General features: G+C 55.9%; 8 protein-coding genes across 8 annotated transcripts; all 8 read right to left on the bottom strand.

Annotated features, from left to right (window-relative positions):
- Window positions 1-250: 250 nt before the first annotated feature.
- Window positions 251-2899, bottom strand: DQ04_01031080 (calpain-like cysteine peptidase; the record flags this gene model as incomplete). Its single annotated transcript, XM_009310104.1, has 1 exon — window positions 251-2899. One exon carries the CDS (start codon window positions 2897-2899, stop codon window positions 251-253), a length of 2649 nt encoding a protein of 882 aa, XP_009308379.1.
- A 723-nt stretch (window positions 2900-3622) lies between these two features.
- DQ04_01031070 (putative adenylosuccinate lyase) lies at window positions 3623-5011 on the bottom strand (the record flags this gene model as incomplete). The annotated part of the gene is made up of 1 exon (XM_009310103.1): window positions 3623-5011. One exon carries the CDS (start codon window positions 5009-5011, stop codon window positions 3623-3625), a length of 1389 nt encoding a protein of 462 aa, XP_009308378.1.
- Window positions 5012-5207: 196 nt separating this feature from the next.
- DQ04_01031060 (hypothetical protein) lies at window positions 5208-6767 on the bottom strand (the record flags this gene model as incomplete). The annotated part of the gene is made up of 1 exon (XM_009310102.1): window positions 5208-6767. The coding sequence occupies one exon, from the start codon at window positions 6765-6767 to the stop codon at window positions 5208-5210; it is 1560 nt and encodes a 519-aa protein (XP_009308377.1).
- Window positions 6768-6776: 9 nt separating this feature from the next.
- On the bottom strand, window positions 6777-7199 carry DQ04_01031050 (hypothetical protein; the record flags this gene model as incomplete). Its single annotated transcript, XM_009310101.1, has 1 exon — window positions 6777-7199. The coding sequence occupies one exon, from the start codon at window positions 7197-7199 to the stop codon at window positions 6777-6779; it is 423 nt and encodes a 140-aa protein (XP_009308376.1).
- Window positions 7200-7248: 49 nt separating this feature from the next.
- DQ04_01031040 (putative 60S ribosomal protein L11) lies at window positions 7249-7830 on the bottom strand (the record flags this gene model as incomplete). The annotated part of the gene is made up of 1 exon (XM_009310100.1): window positions 7249-7830. The coding sequence occupies one exon, from the start codon at window positions 7828-7830 to the stop codon at window positions 7249-7251; it is 582 nt and encodes a 193-aa protein (XP_009308375.1).
- Window positions 7831-8142: 312 nt separating this feature from the next.
- DQ04_01031030 (ADP-ribosylation factor) lies at window positions 8143-8712 on the bottom strand (the record flags this gene model as incomplete). Its single annotated transcript, XM_009310099.1, has 1 exon — window positions 8143-8712. The coding sequence occupies one exon, from the start codon at window positions 8710-8712 to the stop codon at window positions 8143-8145; it is 570 nt and encodes a 189-aa protein (XP_009308374.1).
- Window positions 8713-9465: 753 nt separating this feature from the next.
- DQ04_01031020 (hypothetical protein) lies at window positions 9466-10254 on the bottom strand (the record flags this gene model as incomplete). The annotated part of the gene is made up of 1 exon (XM_009310098.1): window positions 9466-10254. The coding sequence occupies one exon, from the start codon at window positions 10252-10254 to the stop codon at window positions 9466-9468; it is 789 nt and encodes a 262-aa protein (XP_009308373.1).
- Window positions 10255-11430: 1176 nt separating this feature from the next.
- DQ04_01031010 (hypothetical protein) lies at window positions 11431-15696 on the bottom strand (the record flags this gene model as incomplete). The annotated part of the gene is made up of 1 exon (XM_009310097.1): window positions 11431-15696. One exon carries the CDS (start codon window positions 15694-15696, stop codon window positions 11431-11433), a length of 4266 nt encoding a protein of 1421 aa, XP_009308372.1.
- Window positions 15697-15831: the final 135 nt, after the last annotated feature.

The raw sequence follows: 15831 nt of genomic DNA, 5'->3' as shown, positions 1-15831 counted from the left end.
TCTTCTTTCTATTCGGCTCTTTTTTGTTCCCCTTTCTCCCTTGTTTTGCACATATTCATTGAGGGTACTTGTCACCAAAAAAAATATATATATACTTTTCTTTTTTTTTCCTTTTCGTGTCAATTTAGCTTTTCTTTTCGTCTCTATCCCCTTTTCTCTCTCTCTCTCTCTCTCATTCTTTCCTTCCTTCCACAGGGTTTGTTGCTGGACTTCGGCTCCTTTCATGTGGTTCCGCTGCGAGCCCACGCGCTCAGAAGAGCGCCGGTCCCGCCCTCTCCTCCGCGAAGCCCTGCGTGGTCCCCTTCACCTGGTAGTACACGTCATCCACCGCCTCCGTATCCGCCGAGAACTTGGGGAAATTCTCGAAGACTACGTTCGCGTTATCGAGACGCTTGAAGTTGACGCGCACACCGCCGCAGCCATCTTCGCCGATGGGCTTCGAGCAGCGGATGCCAAGCACGACCGGCACCTCCGCCACTTCTGCAGCTGAGGTGTCGGCGCTCGTCTTGTCTCGGTTGATGAAGTGCAGCGGGCTGACTTTGTCGTGCAGCTGCGTAAACCACGCGGCGCTTCCATACACTGTCTCCTCCGTCTCCATCATGCGTGGAATGACAAGGTACGGCGACTCCTCCGGGGTGAGCTTGCAGACCATGCTTATCTCCCGCGCCTGCATGAAGGTCCACTTCTCCTGCGACGGCTTCGTCGCGTCCAGAGAGGTGTTCCGGATCACCTTGTGAGTCCCCAGCTGCTTGTCATGCGTTGTGGAAAGAGAGATCATGAGCGGTGGGTACTCGAAGGCTCCCCTCTCCTCGTCGCTTTCGAAGAGGAGGCTGCGATGATTAATGTTAGAGAGAATGAAGCAAACCCATACAGGGCTGTCCACACTCACCTCTAGCACGAGCGAGGGGCGGCAGTCCGCGAAGTTCAGTGGGATGCGGTAGTCGTATGCCGGGTGGCGATACAGCACACCACCACCATTGAAGTATTTGAGCACGTGCTCCCAGTCCATCCAGACAGCCTTGCCGTCGTCCACTTCGCCTGCGCAAACGTCGGCCACTTCAGGGTGCTTCTCCCATTCCTTGCTGCTGGCAGACCACGGCCCGTCCCACTCTTCAGAGGATCCCCAAACGTTGCAGATCCTCACCAGCCGCAAGTCACAACTCTCGGGGAAGTGGCGTACCGCGCGGACGGTGTACGCGTGGCCAGGCAGGAGTCCGGTACCACCGAGGATTTGCTCCAGCTCTGGATTGTCAGCGAAGATGGGAGTGTGGGTGTTGGTGCCAGCAATGAAGGCGGGCGCCTTGCCAGCAGTCGTCAAGATCATTTGATAACCAGACTCGTGGTATTGTTGCAACTGCTGGAAGAGCTCCTTCCCTCCATTCCTCTGCGCCGTGGCGAAGGCATCGTCGAAGCGAGAGGAAGGACACCCTGTCATATCAGTGAGGGCGTGTACGGGGTCGCCGGACTGTATCATCCCGTAGCTCTGGTGCATCTTCGCATACGCCTTCTCAAGAATCGCGGGCCACAGCTCGCACGAGTCCGTGCTGTGAGCAAACTTCGGCGTCCCTCCCACAACCGGAACATAATCATCGACGACAATGCTGTTCCAGAGACCGTTCTTGTTGAGTGTAACGCGGTAAGCCCCAGACTCCCGTTCACGTCGTGCAGCCTCAGCGCCGCCTGGGTGGCGAAATAATTGCATTAAATCATCCGGATTCTCTTCGAGTGTTGCGATGGCACACATAAGCCAGCAGTCACCAAGCTCGCCTTGGGACACGTCACCTGGCACAATGGGCTTCCGGAAAAGGCGCAATTGCTGCACAAGCGACGGATGCACGTACATGCGCGGGCGGAACCATGGTACCTGCTTGATCTGCCTTCCTGATCCCATTTCGACGCTCTTCTGCTCAGGCAAAAATTCCAGATCCACAAATGGTAAGTTATTCTCCGCGCATGCCGTCGCCACTTTAGCCGAGTCCCTCTCGTCGCCGACAAGCGCCCTCACATTTTCAATTTCCACTTCGACAACGCCACTGTGTTGGAGTGCCTGTCGCTCCGCATAGTATTCGTCGGAGAGAGGCAAAGCACGCAAAGAGCTGTTGAATCCGTTTACGAAGCCCTTGACAAACATCTCCGTCTCGCAAGGGTACACAACAACCTCCGCAATATAGCTTCCATCAGAGGCGCGGTGCATCGTTGTGTTCTCCAGCGCCTCCAACTTTGAGTGCTTGCCAAAGGTGCACTTGACGTGAACCTCGAATGCGAGACTGTCGTTGTAAAAAGCCCATGTCTTCTTCTTCTTGTCGATAATGCGGTAGAGTAGCCCGGGCTCATCGAAACAAGAAACGACTTCACCCTTCATATCGGGCTCACCATTTTCGAACATGTTCTTCGGTTTCTCTTCCTCTTCATCGTAGAATACTGGCTTCTGCGCGGTGCCAATGTCGAACTCGTCGTCCGGGTCGTCCTGCGGCACCGACAAGCTCACCGGTTCCCACCGCGTTGGCTGCTGCATCGGGGTCTTCCGCGGCTTCACGGCAGCCTTCGCGTGCTGCTCATGTTCTGGCGGTTCCTGCTCGGCCTCATTGGGGAGGGTACGCGCCTCGAGTGTGCATGAATCCTCTGGCGGTTCCTCTTGTTCGTTGGTGGTGGCAGCGGCCGGCGCCCCTGGCTTCTNGGTACGCGCCTCGAGTGTGCATGAATCCTCTGGCGGTTCCTCTTGTTCGTTGGTGGTGGCAGCGGCCGGCGCCCCTGGCTTCTCAGCCGCGTCGAAGTCCACCGAGTCGGAAAAGATACTGGCGTTGTCAACCACACCTGCCTCAGTCGCCGGGTAGGTGTCATCCAAACTGCGAGGACCAGACGCGTAGTTCACCTCGTTCTCACCATTGGTGACCGACATATTTGTGTTATGTGTAGCTTTCGTATTGGTAGTATTATCTACACCCCCTCCATTCAACAAGCAGGCAACCAGAGACATAGACAGACACAGAGAAACGCAAAACAGGTAATGTATATGTATGTATATATTGTGAACAAAGTGGCATTCATATGAATATATATATATATATATANAAAAAAAAAAAAAACACAAAAAAAATGCGGTTGACGTTCCATTTGGGTCCTGGTTGCCACTTGCAAACGAGCTCTTTCTGCACGCCCACATAGACACGAATCGTAGAACGAAAATGAGAGACGAGATGAGCCGACGTATATACACACACATAAACATATACATACTCTCACCCACTCACATAACTACGCCGAGGACAGAGGAAGATGAACAAGTAAAGAAAGCAGTACCTTTTGTTGTTTTGCCGCCGCCTTCTTCCTTTCTTCCTCCTTTCTTCCCCCACCATTGTTACCACACCTCCTCAATCGTCTATCCGTCGCGCACATCAAGGCCACTCGTCGGGCCCGCAGTGCTACACCTACTGCAACTGCCGCTTTCAACGCTGCACTTACGATTAGATGTGTGGTCGAACATAGCCCACGTAGTTGAATGGGGTAATAGCCAACAACTCGCGCCGCACATCCTCCGAGATACCGGTGAGCCCCTTGACGAAGTTTTGCACCGTTTCTTCCGTCACGTGAGTGTTGCCACGCGTCNACGCTGCACTTACGATTAGATGTGTGGTCGAACATAGCCCACGTAGTTGAATGGGGTAATAGCCAACAGCTCGCGCCGCACATCCTCCGAGATACCGGTGAGCCCCTTGACGAAGTTTTGCACCGTTTCTTCCGTCACGTGAGTGTTGCCACGCGTCAGGTCCTTGAGTGCCTCGTACGGCTCCGGGTAGCACTCGCGGCGAAGTATCGTCTGGATGCCCTCCGCGACCACTGCCCAGTTCGCCGCGAGATCCTTCTCAATGGTCTCCCGATCCACCAGCAGCTTGTCAAGGCCCCGTGTAATGGACGAGAAGGCGATGGCCGCGTGTCCCAGGGGGACGCCCAAGTTCCGCAGGACCGTGCTGTCCGTGAGATCCCGCTGCAGACGGGATACTGGCAGCTTCGCTGATAGGAACTTCAGCATAGAGTTACTGATTAAGAGGTTGCCCTCCGCGTTCTCAAAGTCGATCGGGTTCACCTTGTGTGGCATCGCACTGCTCCCCACCTCTCCCGTCTTCACCTTTTGGTGGAAGAACCCCATAGAGATGTACTGCCACACGTCACGGCAAAGATCAACGAGGATGACATGCGCCCGCGCGCAGGCGTCGCACAAGGCAGCGAGGTTATCGTAATGCTCAATTTGCGTCGTGTAGTGCTGTCGCTTGAGGCCCAGGTACTTGGACAGGAACATGTCACCAAAAGCACACCAATTCACCGACGGGTACGCCACAAGGTGGGCATTAAAGTTACCTGTCGCACCGCCAAACTTGCCTGTGGTGGGCACTTCGACAAGCTGCCGTCGCTGCTCCTTCAGTCGCTCGATCCATACCATAAATTCTTTCGCGACGTTTGTCGGGGACGCCGGCTGGCCGTGTGTGCGCGCGAGCATTGGGATGTCCCACTCACCGATCCTGCTCTCCAGCGCCGCGATGACGCCGTCCAGACCCGGCAGGTACATGGCTGCCAAGGCATCACGCAGCATCATCGGAATGGCTGTGTTGTTAATGTCCTGCGAGGTTAAGCCAAAGTGTACAAATTCTGAAACATGGGAGAGACCGCAGGTGCCCATGCGCTTCTTCAGGAAGTATTCCACCGCCTTGATGTCGTGGTTTGTCACCCGCTCTGTTTGCTTGATCTCCTCAGCATCGGCTAAAGAGAAGTTGTTTAGTGCAATCTCACGCAACTGCTGCAGCTGTGCATCTGTGACTGCACGTAGCGGTGTAATCGCCGGAACTTCCTTGCAGAGTGCCACAAAGTATTCCACCTCGACGCGCAGGCGGTACTTGAAGAAGGCGTACTCGGAAAAGTAGGCGCGAAGGGCGGTGGTGATGCGTTTGTACCGCCCGTCCAGGGGAGAAAGCGCCAGGAGAGGGTCGTCCCGCGTATAATCCACCGCACTCATCATCGATTTTGCCTATCTTGTTTTTACCCTGTTTCTTTTGCGTGCTGTTAGTGAACCACTGAGCGTCGGCGTGACACTTTTCAGGCTGAATAAGTAAGGCAATCATCAGGAAAGAACAAAATAGACGGCAATGGCAACACTTGCCATAGTTTATCACCTTTTTTTTTGCCTTGGCCTGACTATGTATGCAAACTGCTTTTCAAACTAATATACCGATCATTCCCTTTTCAAAAACGTCCTCCACACTAAACTCCGCCATGTCCGTAAACTGCTGCCGCACCACTGCAACGAAATCAGGTGGCTCACAGTGCGGTGTCGTCGAAAACTGCAAGAAAAACCTGTCAGGAATGTCATCTGGCAACCCTCCCTTCTCCATCTGCATCCACTCAGCACGTCGTATCAGGACCGGTGCAGGAGAACACACGGTTTCACTCCCTGCTCCTACATCAGCTTCACGCCGCTCAAGGAACAATTCAACATAATTCAAAAGCGATATATAACTGGTGTCGCACACTGCTGAAGTATCATTCAGGCCAAAATATACCGCCGCGCAAGTCGTAGCGACCCTGCGGCTAACACGAAGAACGCCCTCCCGCTCCAGCGGGCAGAGCCAACTATAGCCAGGCGGATGCAGCAAATGTCGCAGCGCTGCAAGCGTATATTTTCGGGTGCCGGGCTGCACCATGACGGGCCAGCAACCCCCACCGCCCACGTCCAGAAGCAGTCCCCAGCATGCCGCGCAGGAGTACAGCTCGCCCGCGCGGCCCAACACCCACGGCCGCAGCACCGTGCTGAGGCTCCAGAAGCAAACACCATCCTCGCGAAGCCGGTGCTCAAACAGCACCGGAGCCCCGTCCGTCTCCTCCTCTGTCATTCCGTTGTTCCCGCCCAGTATCTCCGACAGATCCAATGAAGGCTTCAGGACGTGGTGCCGCCCGTCCCGGGGGCATGTGGCGCCGCTCAGCACCCCATCCTCCGCGAAGAAAGTGCCAAAGACGCCGGAAAGAATAGGCACCGTGTGCTCCCGGCTGCGTATCCCGCCAACCACAAACCATTCCGTGAGCAGTGTGGGTTCAGAGGCCCTAGCAAATGCAGCCGCTGTCGTCCGTGCTACACGGTGCAATCGCGCCAGGAGGTCCTTCGCCGCCCTCCACGCACCACCACCACCACCACCACCACAGGTACAAGCCTCATCGACGTCATACAGCGCGGCGTGGAACCACGCAGGCAGAGCGGCCTCCCAGAGCATGTCGTACAGAGCCTGCGCCACACCATCCACTTGGTTAAAGTGTCCCATCGCCGCCGTGAACGTTTCACAGCACCGCCGGGCAAGCGCGGCGTCCTCCGACACGGCATCACCCTCTATGGCCACCAAGAGCCGCTGCCGCAGCAGTGGATGCAGCCCAACGCGACACGCTACGATGATGCACGAAGTGGCGTCAGGGCTCATCAGGTAGACGCCACGGGGCCTCACAGACCCCCCGCGGGGCGAAATAACCGCAAGGCCGCACTCCCCCTCCAGTACCGTTACCATTTCAGTCGCTCCTCCATTGAGAGCAAACATGTCCCGGTAGTTCGGCTTGGGCCCACTACCCGATACCTGTCCGTCACAGCCCGCAGCCGTTGGTGTTGGTGGTGGCGCCGCCAGCAGGAATGGCGGCGGGGCGTATGGGTGTTCGCATAGTCCAGGTGGGAGCGGGTGGAGGAACAGGGACGGGTACGGGTACGGTCTCACCGTCGCCGCCGAATCCGCCCTCATCGCATCCTGTCATGACGGAGAAACCGCCGTGGCGGATCCATCGTCGTCTGCAACACAACGGTGAGAGGTGCGCTCCTTCACGTACCGCCGCATCACGTCTTCGGCCACCATGACTATGTGGTCGGCGATGGCCACTCCATTTGACTCCCGCTCCCTCAGTGTGTCTTGCAAGAGGCTCACCTCGGCAGGGGTAACGTTGCAGAACGGCATACACGTCCTTTGACCCTGAGCAATACGTTCCTTTCCCTTCGCGCCGGTCCAGCACAGGCAGGGGCACACAGGCAGAGAGAAGGAAGCAAAGAAAAAGCGAAACAAAATGACGGCGCAGCAGAAGCGCACGTTTTCACCGCAGCGGCAGGAACAACAGGGAGTTCTGCCAGCGAGGCAGTGCCTATTAAATGAAAAACGAAAACAAAGAATCACAAAAACCATTGTGTGCCTCAGCGGAGAAGCCTCTCAAAGGAGCAAAGGCGCATTCATCTTAACGGCGACGGCGGCGCACCATCGTCTTCTTCTTCTTCGCCTGGAAGATGATGCCATCGTGGACCTTCTCGAACCACTTCATCGCCTCCTCTTTCCGCACGCGGTGGCTGTAACCCACGCGGCTCGTCTTGCGCTTGCGGTGCGCCACACGCTCACCACGGCGGCCGAGCACGACGTAGAAGTCCATGCCGTAAATGCCAGTGGACGGGTCGTACTTGATGCCAAGGTCGATGTGCTCGCTGATGCCAAAACCGAAGGAGCCCGTGTCGGAGAAGTTGTAGCTCTTCAGCTCGAACTCCTTCACCTTGAGGCCCTTCTCCAGCAGCTCCTCCGCCTTCTTGCCACGGACGGTGCAGTGCACAGCGATCTTCTCGTTACGGCGGATGCCGAAGGTACGCACCGTCAGGCGTGCACGCGAGAGCACAGGGGTCTGCTCGCACAGCTGCTCCAACACCTTAGAGGCGCGCGTAAGACGGTCACCCGACTCACCAACGCAGATGTTCATGCAGAGCTTCTTCACCACGATCTCACGCATCGGGTTAGACGCCTTTTTTTCCGTGATCGCCCTCGCCTCCGTCATTGTTAACAAAGAAGGCTATTCCTTGCTTCGGTCACTGGGCCGCCGAACAAAGAAACATGGAGAGAGGAGCAGCAACATTACAGTCACGCACACAACAGCAGCGATAAAACACACATCACACACATTGTTTGTGGACGGCAACGCAAAAATAAACTTTCCTCTCACCTGCTCTTCCTCTGCTGTTGGCGACTGTGTGGCAGCAAGGAGAAAGGGCAAGGGTGCAAATCAACTTGAAGAAACGGATCTCAGCAGAAGCAGGGTGTTGCTGTTGCTGTTGCTGGCTTCAAGTACTTCATTTACTTCCCTCCATCATCACACAGCATCTGGCAGGTGACTACAGAGCCAGTCGAGGCCCTCAAACAGACCGTCACCCGTGTGCGCGCAGCAGCCCTGCACATACCACTGGCGGTCGCGCATCGCTGGCCCCAGACCGGCCGCGCTATGGTCGCGGAAGCCGAGCTGCTCCACCAGTTCCGCAGGTGTCAGGCGGTGTGGCAGGTCTTGCTTGTTGCACAGTACAAGGACAGTCGCCTTTCCAAGAAGCGGCTCCTGAAGAAGTTTCTCCAGCTCCTGCCGCGCCTCCCGGACTCGGTCCCTGTCGTTGCTGTCGATGACAAAAATGATGGCGTTGGCTCCCTCGTAGTAGTGCTTCCACAACGTCCGCAGAACTTTCTGGCCACCCACGTCCCACAGATGAAATTTCACGTTTTTGTACTCGACTGTCTGCACGTTGAAGCCGAGCGTCGGCACTGTCTGCTGCACCTCGTTGAGCTTGAGCTTCCACAGGATGGTCGTCTTCCCTGCTGCGTCGAGGCCCACCATCAAGATCGTCGCGTCCTTTTTGGCAAAAAGTCCATCAAACAAACTCATCACAACGCCCATTGTTATTTGATTTCCTTGCTTCTGGTTTTCTTGTGTTTTTTTTTAATTCGCGTTTAATGCTATTGCCGAGTCTTACCTTCTCTTCTTGGTTTTCGTAGCTGTACTGCTTGTGTGTCTGTCTGTGTGTCACCGACTCAATGCCTCTTCCACCGAGTCAATCCTTCGCGTTCCTCACCCGGCACGCACGCACAGTGTCGTCGCTGTCGCTGCCGCCTCTGCGGTCAAACGGATCACGAGTGGATGTGTAAATATGTGTAGAATGCTACACACACTCCCTTCCGCGCCCAATCCGTCTTTCTTGCTGTTCGTTTCCTCCTCCTGCTACACAAGTACAGCCCGACCGGTCCCGCCAAAACAAGAAAGCTGCACGACTGTGGCGCGTTGTTGCCCGCCCCTCGCGTCCCTCTCGCTATTTCTCTCCCGCAGCACCCCTCAACTACCACACGCAGCAAGGAGCAGCAATGCAGCAAAAGGGAAAAAAAGGGAAACCGAGAAAAAGAAGGATAAAAAAAAAAGAGCGGCACAAAGGGGAAAAAACGTCTTTGCAGCAGCTTCGCCTCTCAGGGGNGGGGGGGGGGGGGGGGCAAAGGCCCAGGAGATCGGACCCTCCTCTCTCGTTAATCACCACTCAAATAACGTCGTGTTGTTACTATTTAAACGCAGCATTCATACACACCGTTCGCAGCGGCAGGAGGAACACAGAAGAGGAGGCAAAGGTCAGCCCCGCGCACGGCTGTCACCACGTCTCTCGCATCACTGACCCACTTTCGGCCTCCTTTTCGCCCCACTGCTGCTCGACTTCGCTAAGCGCTCGGCCGGGACGCTGGATAGCCGCTTCGTCTTCTTGTCGCCCGCCACCTGCACGACGCGGTTGTTCCTCTTTGCGGGATTCTCCATGCTGCTGATGCGCCGCGGCGCTTCTGCTGCTCCCGCCTTCTTGCTCTTCTTCTTCACCGTGCCGTCGTGCCCGCCGTGCAGCAGCGCATCAATGTTCACCGACGTCTCCCCTGCTGCATCGTTGCATCCCAAAACGAACTCCTCCATCCCATTGTCATCCTCCTCATTATCATTAACGTTGCTCTTGCTTAATTGCTGTTGCTGAGCCTGCCGCTGCTCCTCCATGGTCATGCGCTCAACATCCTCAACAGAGATCGCGTGGCCCGCAACGGGTGCAACTGCGTTTACGACTTCAAACTGCTGCGTCACTGGGTGGGGCATGTTCGGGTCGCTTTTCCCGTAGTAATTCGTCTTCGGAGGCTGCAAACGCAGAGGCTTGGTGAAGTCAAGTGACTCGCGGGTAAGATCCTCGTAGTTGTTGTTAGGGCCTTTGCTGCAGTGCGGCACATTCTTATCCATCTCGGGGTTGACGAAGTGAAAGCGCACCTCGGGGTCCTCCATCGGCACCGCGCTGAGCCCGCCCTCCGCAGCGAGGTGAAGCTTGCCATTCAGGCGGTCAACACGCTTTAATACAGCGGCTGCAACCTGCTGTGCGCGCTGCCGCTTGTGCAGCTTCTTCCATTTGGACCGCGACGACTTTGCCATCGCCCCTTTCTCCGCCCCTTGTGTGCGAGTCTTCCTTCTGCGTGTGAGCGTGATACGAGAGCGAGAGAGAAAGGTAAGACGAAGTCCTTTTTGTTCCAGAGATGGAGAGGGCTAGACCGCAAGGACGAGAGAAAAGACAAGGTGGGAGGCGTGAATACGTCGCCGCTCACATGCGGTGGGAATAAAAAAAAAACTGGTGGTTTTTGTGCGTGTCCGTGTGTATGAGTGTATAAGTGTGCATCAGCGTAAGCTTCTAGCCCCCCTCGTTCTGCAGCGAGATAGGCACACAAAGGGCCCGGTGAGTGCAGTGGCAGGTGGTAGTGGAGGTGCACGCATCCTACTCTCCCTCCCTTCCACACACGCACACATAAAAGGGGAATAAGAAACAACAGTTCTTCGGCAGCATGGAAACAGTTTGTCATAATTTTTGTTGTCGCCTTCTGTCTCTTCTCTCAGTTTTTGTTTCACCTGGCTTCAATCCCATACGACAGCCTCTCTACGTCAAGCACACCACCGCTGCGTCAGATAGACAAGTGGTGGACGCGTTTGTGAAGGCAGCTGCACACACACTTGACCGGGAGCATCGAACACCGCCACTTCTGCTGCTGCTGCTGCTGGATCGCTCCCTTGGCCCCATCAACCGTGGTTTATACCAATATATACCCTTTTTTTCCTCTCATCCGTACACCCATACACGCCAGCCACCCCAAGCCTCCATTGCCGCGCGCGCCACGCACAACACAGGGGTGAGAAAAACAAATGAACAAACGCATGACTGTTTTGAAGGGAAAACAAACAACCTAGAGGGAACCATGGACAGGCGATGCGAAGCCTCCTGGAAGGAGAAGCACAGCAATAGCAGCTTGCCGCTTCAACCCTTCCTTCCCATTCTTTTTTTTTTTTACTGACTGCGCCACTTTCTCCCTGAACAGTCCAGCTCACCTAGCATCTTTTTTCCTCCTTCACGAAGACCATCACCTGCCATCCAATTACATTCTCCTTTTCTTTAATCTGCTTCTGTCGATGCGATGATGCAACTCAGCTCGCCCATGGCATCCCTCCATCCCTATTCCACTTCACTTTCCCTATACGCTCGTAAAAAAACCTCAACCATGAAGCAATACGCCCCTACTCTTGAGGCAGTCACGGCTCTACTCCCCTTTTCTTTCGCCTACGCTAGCTCTGGGCGAGGCCAGCATCGCCGCTATTATCCTCACCCTCCTGTTTCCGTTCCTCTGTAATAGGGTCCTCCCCTACATCGTGTGTCCGCTGCGTGGAGCGAGCGTGGCCTCCGCTCTTCGAATTGTTGTTAGCACTGCCACCTGGAGGAGTTCCCTCTGGCCTTTGCGGAGGGAACGTCGGCTGCCACCGCTGCTGCTGCTGGTGCTGCTGCTGCTGGTGCTGATGCTGCTGGTGCTGATGCTGCTGGTGCTGATGCTGCTGGTGCTGATGCTGCTGGTGCTGATGCTGCTGCTGCTGGTGGTGGTGGTGGTGGTGGTGATGGTGATGGGTATCATTTATCATGGAACCTGTTGGGCTGTACGCAGGGAGTCCGACAACGGACATTCTGGGCAGACCAGCCGCAGTAGCAGCTGAGTAAGCCGCTCCACTCGCATTCTGATGTTGCTGCTGCTGTTGCTGGAAACCCACACCTCCCTGCATTGATGTGAACATGGCAGCAGAGGCTGCTGCATCGACAGGGTTTGGAAATGGATAAATGTGGTGTGGCATCATCATTGTTGTGGTGTGCTGGTGTCGCCAGTATGCTTGCTGGTGTTGATGCTGATTATTGCTCTTCGATTTTGTACCATTGTGTTGGTGGTTATGGTAATGGTTACCTAGGTCAAACTGTTGTTGTTGCTGGTGGTGATGCTGATACTGATGTTGCTGTTGAGCCTCGTATCCGGGCGAAGAGGAAGCCTCTGCTTGTGCCTTATCTTTCACATCTGAACCGCCTTGCTGACGCTCCTTAGATGGTGCTCCTTCTGAAACCGTCTCCGTTGTCGTGTCATTGAGGATGGTCTTGTTATTGTTGTTATCCGGCGCTGCTCCCTCGGGTGCCGTGGCTGGCACCTCTAGCAAGGCTGTAAGCGCAGTCTTAAGGTGTGTCGCCTTCTCACCATAGCCGTCACCGTTGTTGTTGCTGTTGTTGTTGCCACGATGAGCGCCACGCCCACGCATGCGTCCTCCACCATGAGGGGAAGCTCCACCACCGCGCGTGCCCCCTTGCCCGTGGGGCACCGAGGGCCCATGGGTGGACCCTTGCATACTCAGCGTGGGACCACCGCTACCGACACCACCAGCACCAGCACCAGCACCAGCACCAGCACCACCACTTCCACCGCTATTCACTGCGTCAAAAGCAGCATGTTGTTGATACAATTGACTTATCTCGTAACCCAAATATGGGAACGGCATCATAGGTTGATGATGATGATGCAGGTGGTGCTGGTGTTGTTGGGGGTGATAGTGCAGCGCCGCACTAGCAGGATGTGGCATCGGGAAATAGAACTGTGACGGGTCGGGATAGCTGGCGCCAGCACCGTTGGGAGGGAACAAAAACATCTGAAACGGAGCGGTGAGACCAAATGGAAGCTGTTGCTGCTGTTGTTGTTGAAGATGATGATGTACGGTGTTCGGTCGCATGTGCTGCCCGCGCACATAAACCGTTTCACCATTCACTGTGGTTGCATTCCCCCCCAGTGGAACCCCCTTGCTGGGGTGGGAGGGAGATGCCGCAGGTGCAGGGGCTGGGAGTGCGGGTCCCACCGCAGCTACTGCCGGAACTGGTGAAACTGATGTAGCAGACTTCGGTGACGACCGCGCCGGAGCGCCACCACCACTTGCTGTTGTTGTTGGGTCCTCCACAATCCCCTCGCAACGCTTCACCTGCCGGCGTGTCGTTGACGCCGTTGACCGGCCCCTTGCTAACTCGCCGCCCCGCGGATCAACCGTGGACGACTTGCTCCCCGGTATTGCCACTCCTGCGCCGCCGCCACGGGACGCAAAAGGAACCATAATGATGGGTGCGGCACCAGCAGCTTCCGCAGCTTCCCCAACTTCCCGGTCATCCTTGCTATGCAGCTCGCTAGGAGTGCTGCTTCTGCTATACGTGGCCGTCTCTCGGTGGCGGGAAGGTCGACTATCCAGTGGAGGCTCCTCCATGTTGGTGTGCAAGTTTGTGTATGCGGTGGCGGCTATCTGCTCTGTCTTCTCTCCGTCAGTGCGCAGCCACGGCAGCGGCAGCGGCAGTGGTGCGCTTTTCGTTGCTTCTGGAAGAAACGGCAAGGAAGCTGCCGGCTCCTCTAGCTTTGCCAAGAGCGTACCCGGTGCATCCACACGCTGCTGTTGTTGTTGTTGTTGCTGTTGCAGGATCGCTGTGTGAACTTCCATGAGTTCCTCAAAGGCGGTCTCAGGCGTGATCCACTCCAGTGCCTGCTGCAGCGTGCAGCCACCGCCACCATACCCGGTGAAAGTCGCCAGCGGGTCTGTGATGGGAACAAACATACAGCAGAGCTCTTGGAACTCGCGTGTGTGTAGCATCCTTGCAGTGATGTCATACTGGTCGTCGAACGGCGATGTCATGAATAAGTGTTGCCCCCTCTGCTGACACTTCCTCGGTTTCGGCACAACCTTTGACTCGCCATTGGGCTCGAAGCAGAGTCCCTGGTTGTCGTAGTCGAAGGCAAAGCCGTAATAATAACAGAAGTCATGGAACAGGTAACCTAGAGAAAACGTCGAGATCAGCCGGAGAGCCACGGAGCGAATCAAGCTTGTCTCGCTCTCCTCAGTCGCCGTCTCCGTCTCCTCCTCCTCCTCTTCTTCGTTCTCCGTTTTTTCCTCCTTCGCAGCCCCACCGAAACTAGTGTCTTCGCCCTTCTCTTCACAGCTTGCCTGAGTCGCCCCACCCACCTCCGGTTGGTCCTCTTCCTCCTCCTCGTTCTTGTTGTTGCTGTCGACGCCGTCGTCGTCGTCGCGCAACGCCATTTTCGTGGCGTCGTCACGTGCTGTGGGCACGGCGGCAGCTGAGTCCGCAGGCTGTGGTGCCGTGCCAGGTTGTGTGGCGTCAGTTGACGCGGCGGCACAACCGGAAGGTGCAACAAGTTTAGCGCCCGTTCGTTCCTCGACGAGGCACGCCGCCCGCTGACTATCTTCACCATTGCGGCCTCCATGCAGCTCTTCCTCGTCGAGGAACGCCAGGATAGAATTCAATATACCCACGGCATTCTGCTTGCCGTCACTGCTCTTCTGGTTAGAGTTAAACCGTTGCCTGAGAATAAGCTCTACCAACGAGAACTTGTCTTCAAAGAATGACGCATGCCTAGAGGAAGTTGGAGATGCTATAGGCTCCGCGTGAGCAGATGATGGGCCCTGCGCCTGTGAGACAGATGCATACGCATTGCTATTCCTTACACCGTCACTGGTACTGGCAGTGTCGCCTACCCCACAGGCGGCCCCCGCGGCCTCAGCCCTAGACTTTGCAGCTACACGTGCCACGTCATCCTGTTGCTGTTGCTGTTGTTGCAGCAGTCTCTCAATGTGTCGGGTTATCTCATTGAAGAAGTGCAGCACCATCAGATAGATAGCGAATGACGTCACACCACCAGGCTGTGAATCACCTATTCCCATCTGGCGCACACAATGCTTAAGGAACAGAATGAGCCCCCGCGATGCCGGGTACCGTTTTAACAGGTGATTTGTCAACTGCATCGAGCGCCAGTGCTCGCCACCAGCGAATGTAATGTCACCCCTCATCCCAGTGGCTTTCTCCGTCACCTTAATGACAGGTACGCGGGTGGAAATGATAGTCTGGACCTGAAAGACAGGGCCTTCGAGCGTAGGGACATACAGCCGGTGACCTCCTGTGTTCATCTGCTGGTGAGCTGGCGTTGTCGGCTCCACTGCTGCTGTCCCCACAAACGGCCGGAGCATGGAGTTATGTAGGGGTGACGCTGAGAACGGATTCACGTAGCCGTGTAGCGCCATAGCGGCGGTGCTAGGTCCAGCGGGAGGTAACGATGACGCCATTGCAGCAGAAGTTAGTCCGGCCCGCGTGCTGAACAAGTAATCCCGCTCGATCTGGCTACGGTACTCTGCCTCTTCCTCCTGCACACCTGTTATGGGGTCCGCGGCTCCAAGCTCACCTCCCGGTACCAAAGTGGCATCCACCACCTCTTCACTAGAAGAAGTGGTAGTAGTAGTAGTAGTAGTAGTAGTAGTAGTACCAGATTCAGGTGGGTCTTCATCCGCTGGCGCATCTTCGGCATCGCCCCCTGAACTACTGGTATCTTCATTCTGAGATGGGCCTCTGGTTGCCGCTTCCCGTGCTGTTATTGTATTTGTCTCTTCTCCCACATCTCCCGCGTCTGAGTTCTGCAGTTCATGCCCCTCGACGTGATAGATTGCCCGCGAGAGCTGTTGAATCGCCTGCAGAGGTGTCATCGGCTCGTACCCTACCACTAGCAGATCAATGTCGCTGGAGGAAAGTGCGAGGTCCGTTGTGATGGAGCCATGCACCCGCACCTCTGCTTGAGAACCAAAAACTCGTGTAACGACGCGCTGAATGCGGGAGATAAA

The sequence above is a fragment of the Trypanosoma grayi genome (genome assembly GCF_000691245.1).
Source record: "Trypanosoma grayi strain ANR4 Tgr_103_V1, whole genome shotgun sequence".
Taxonomy (NCBI): Eukaryota; Euglenozoa; class Kinetoplastea; order Trypanosomatida; family Trypanosomatidae; genus Trypanosoma; species Trypanosoma grayi.
The sequence above is the reverse complement of the archived record's forward strand: the minus strand, read 5'-3'. Positions and strand labels throughout refer to the sequence as shown.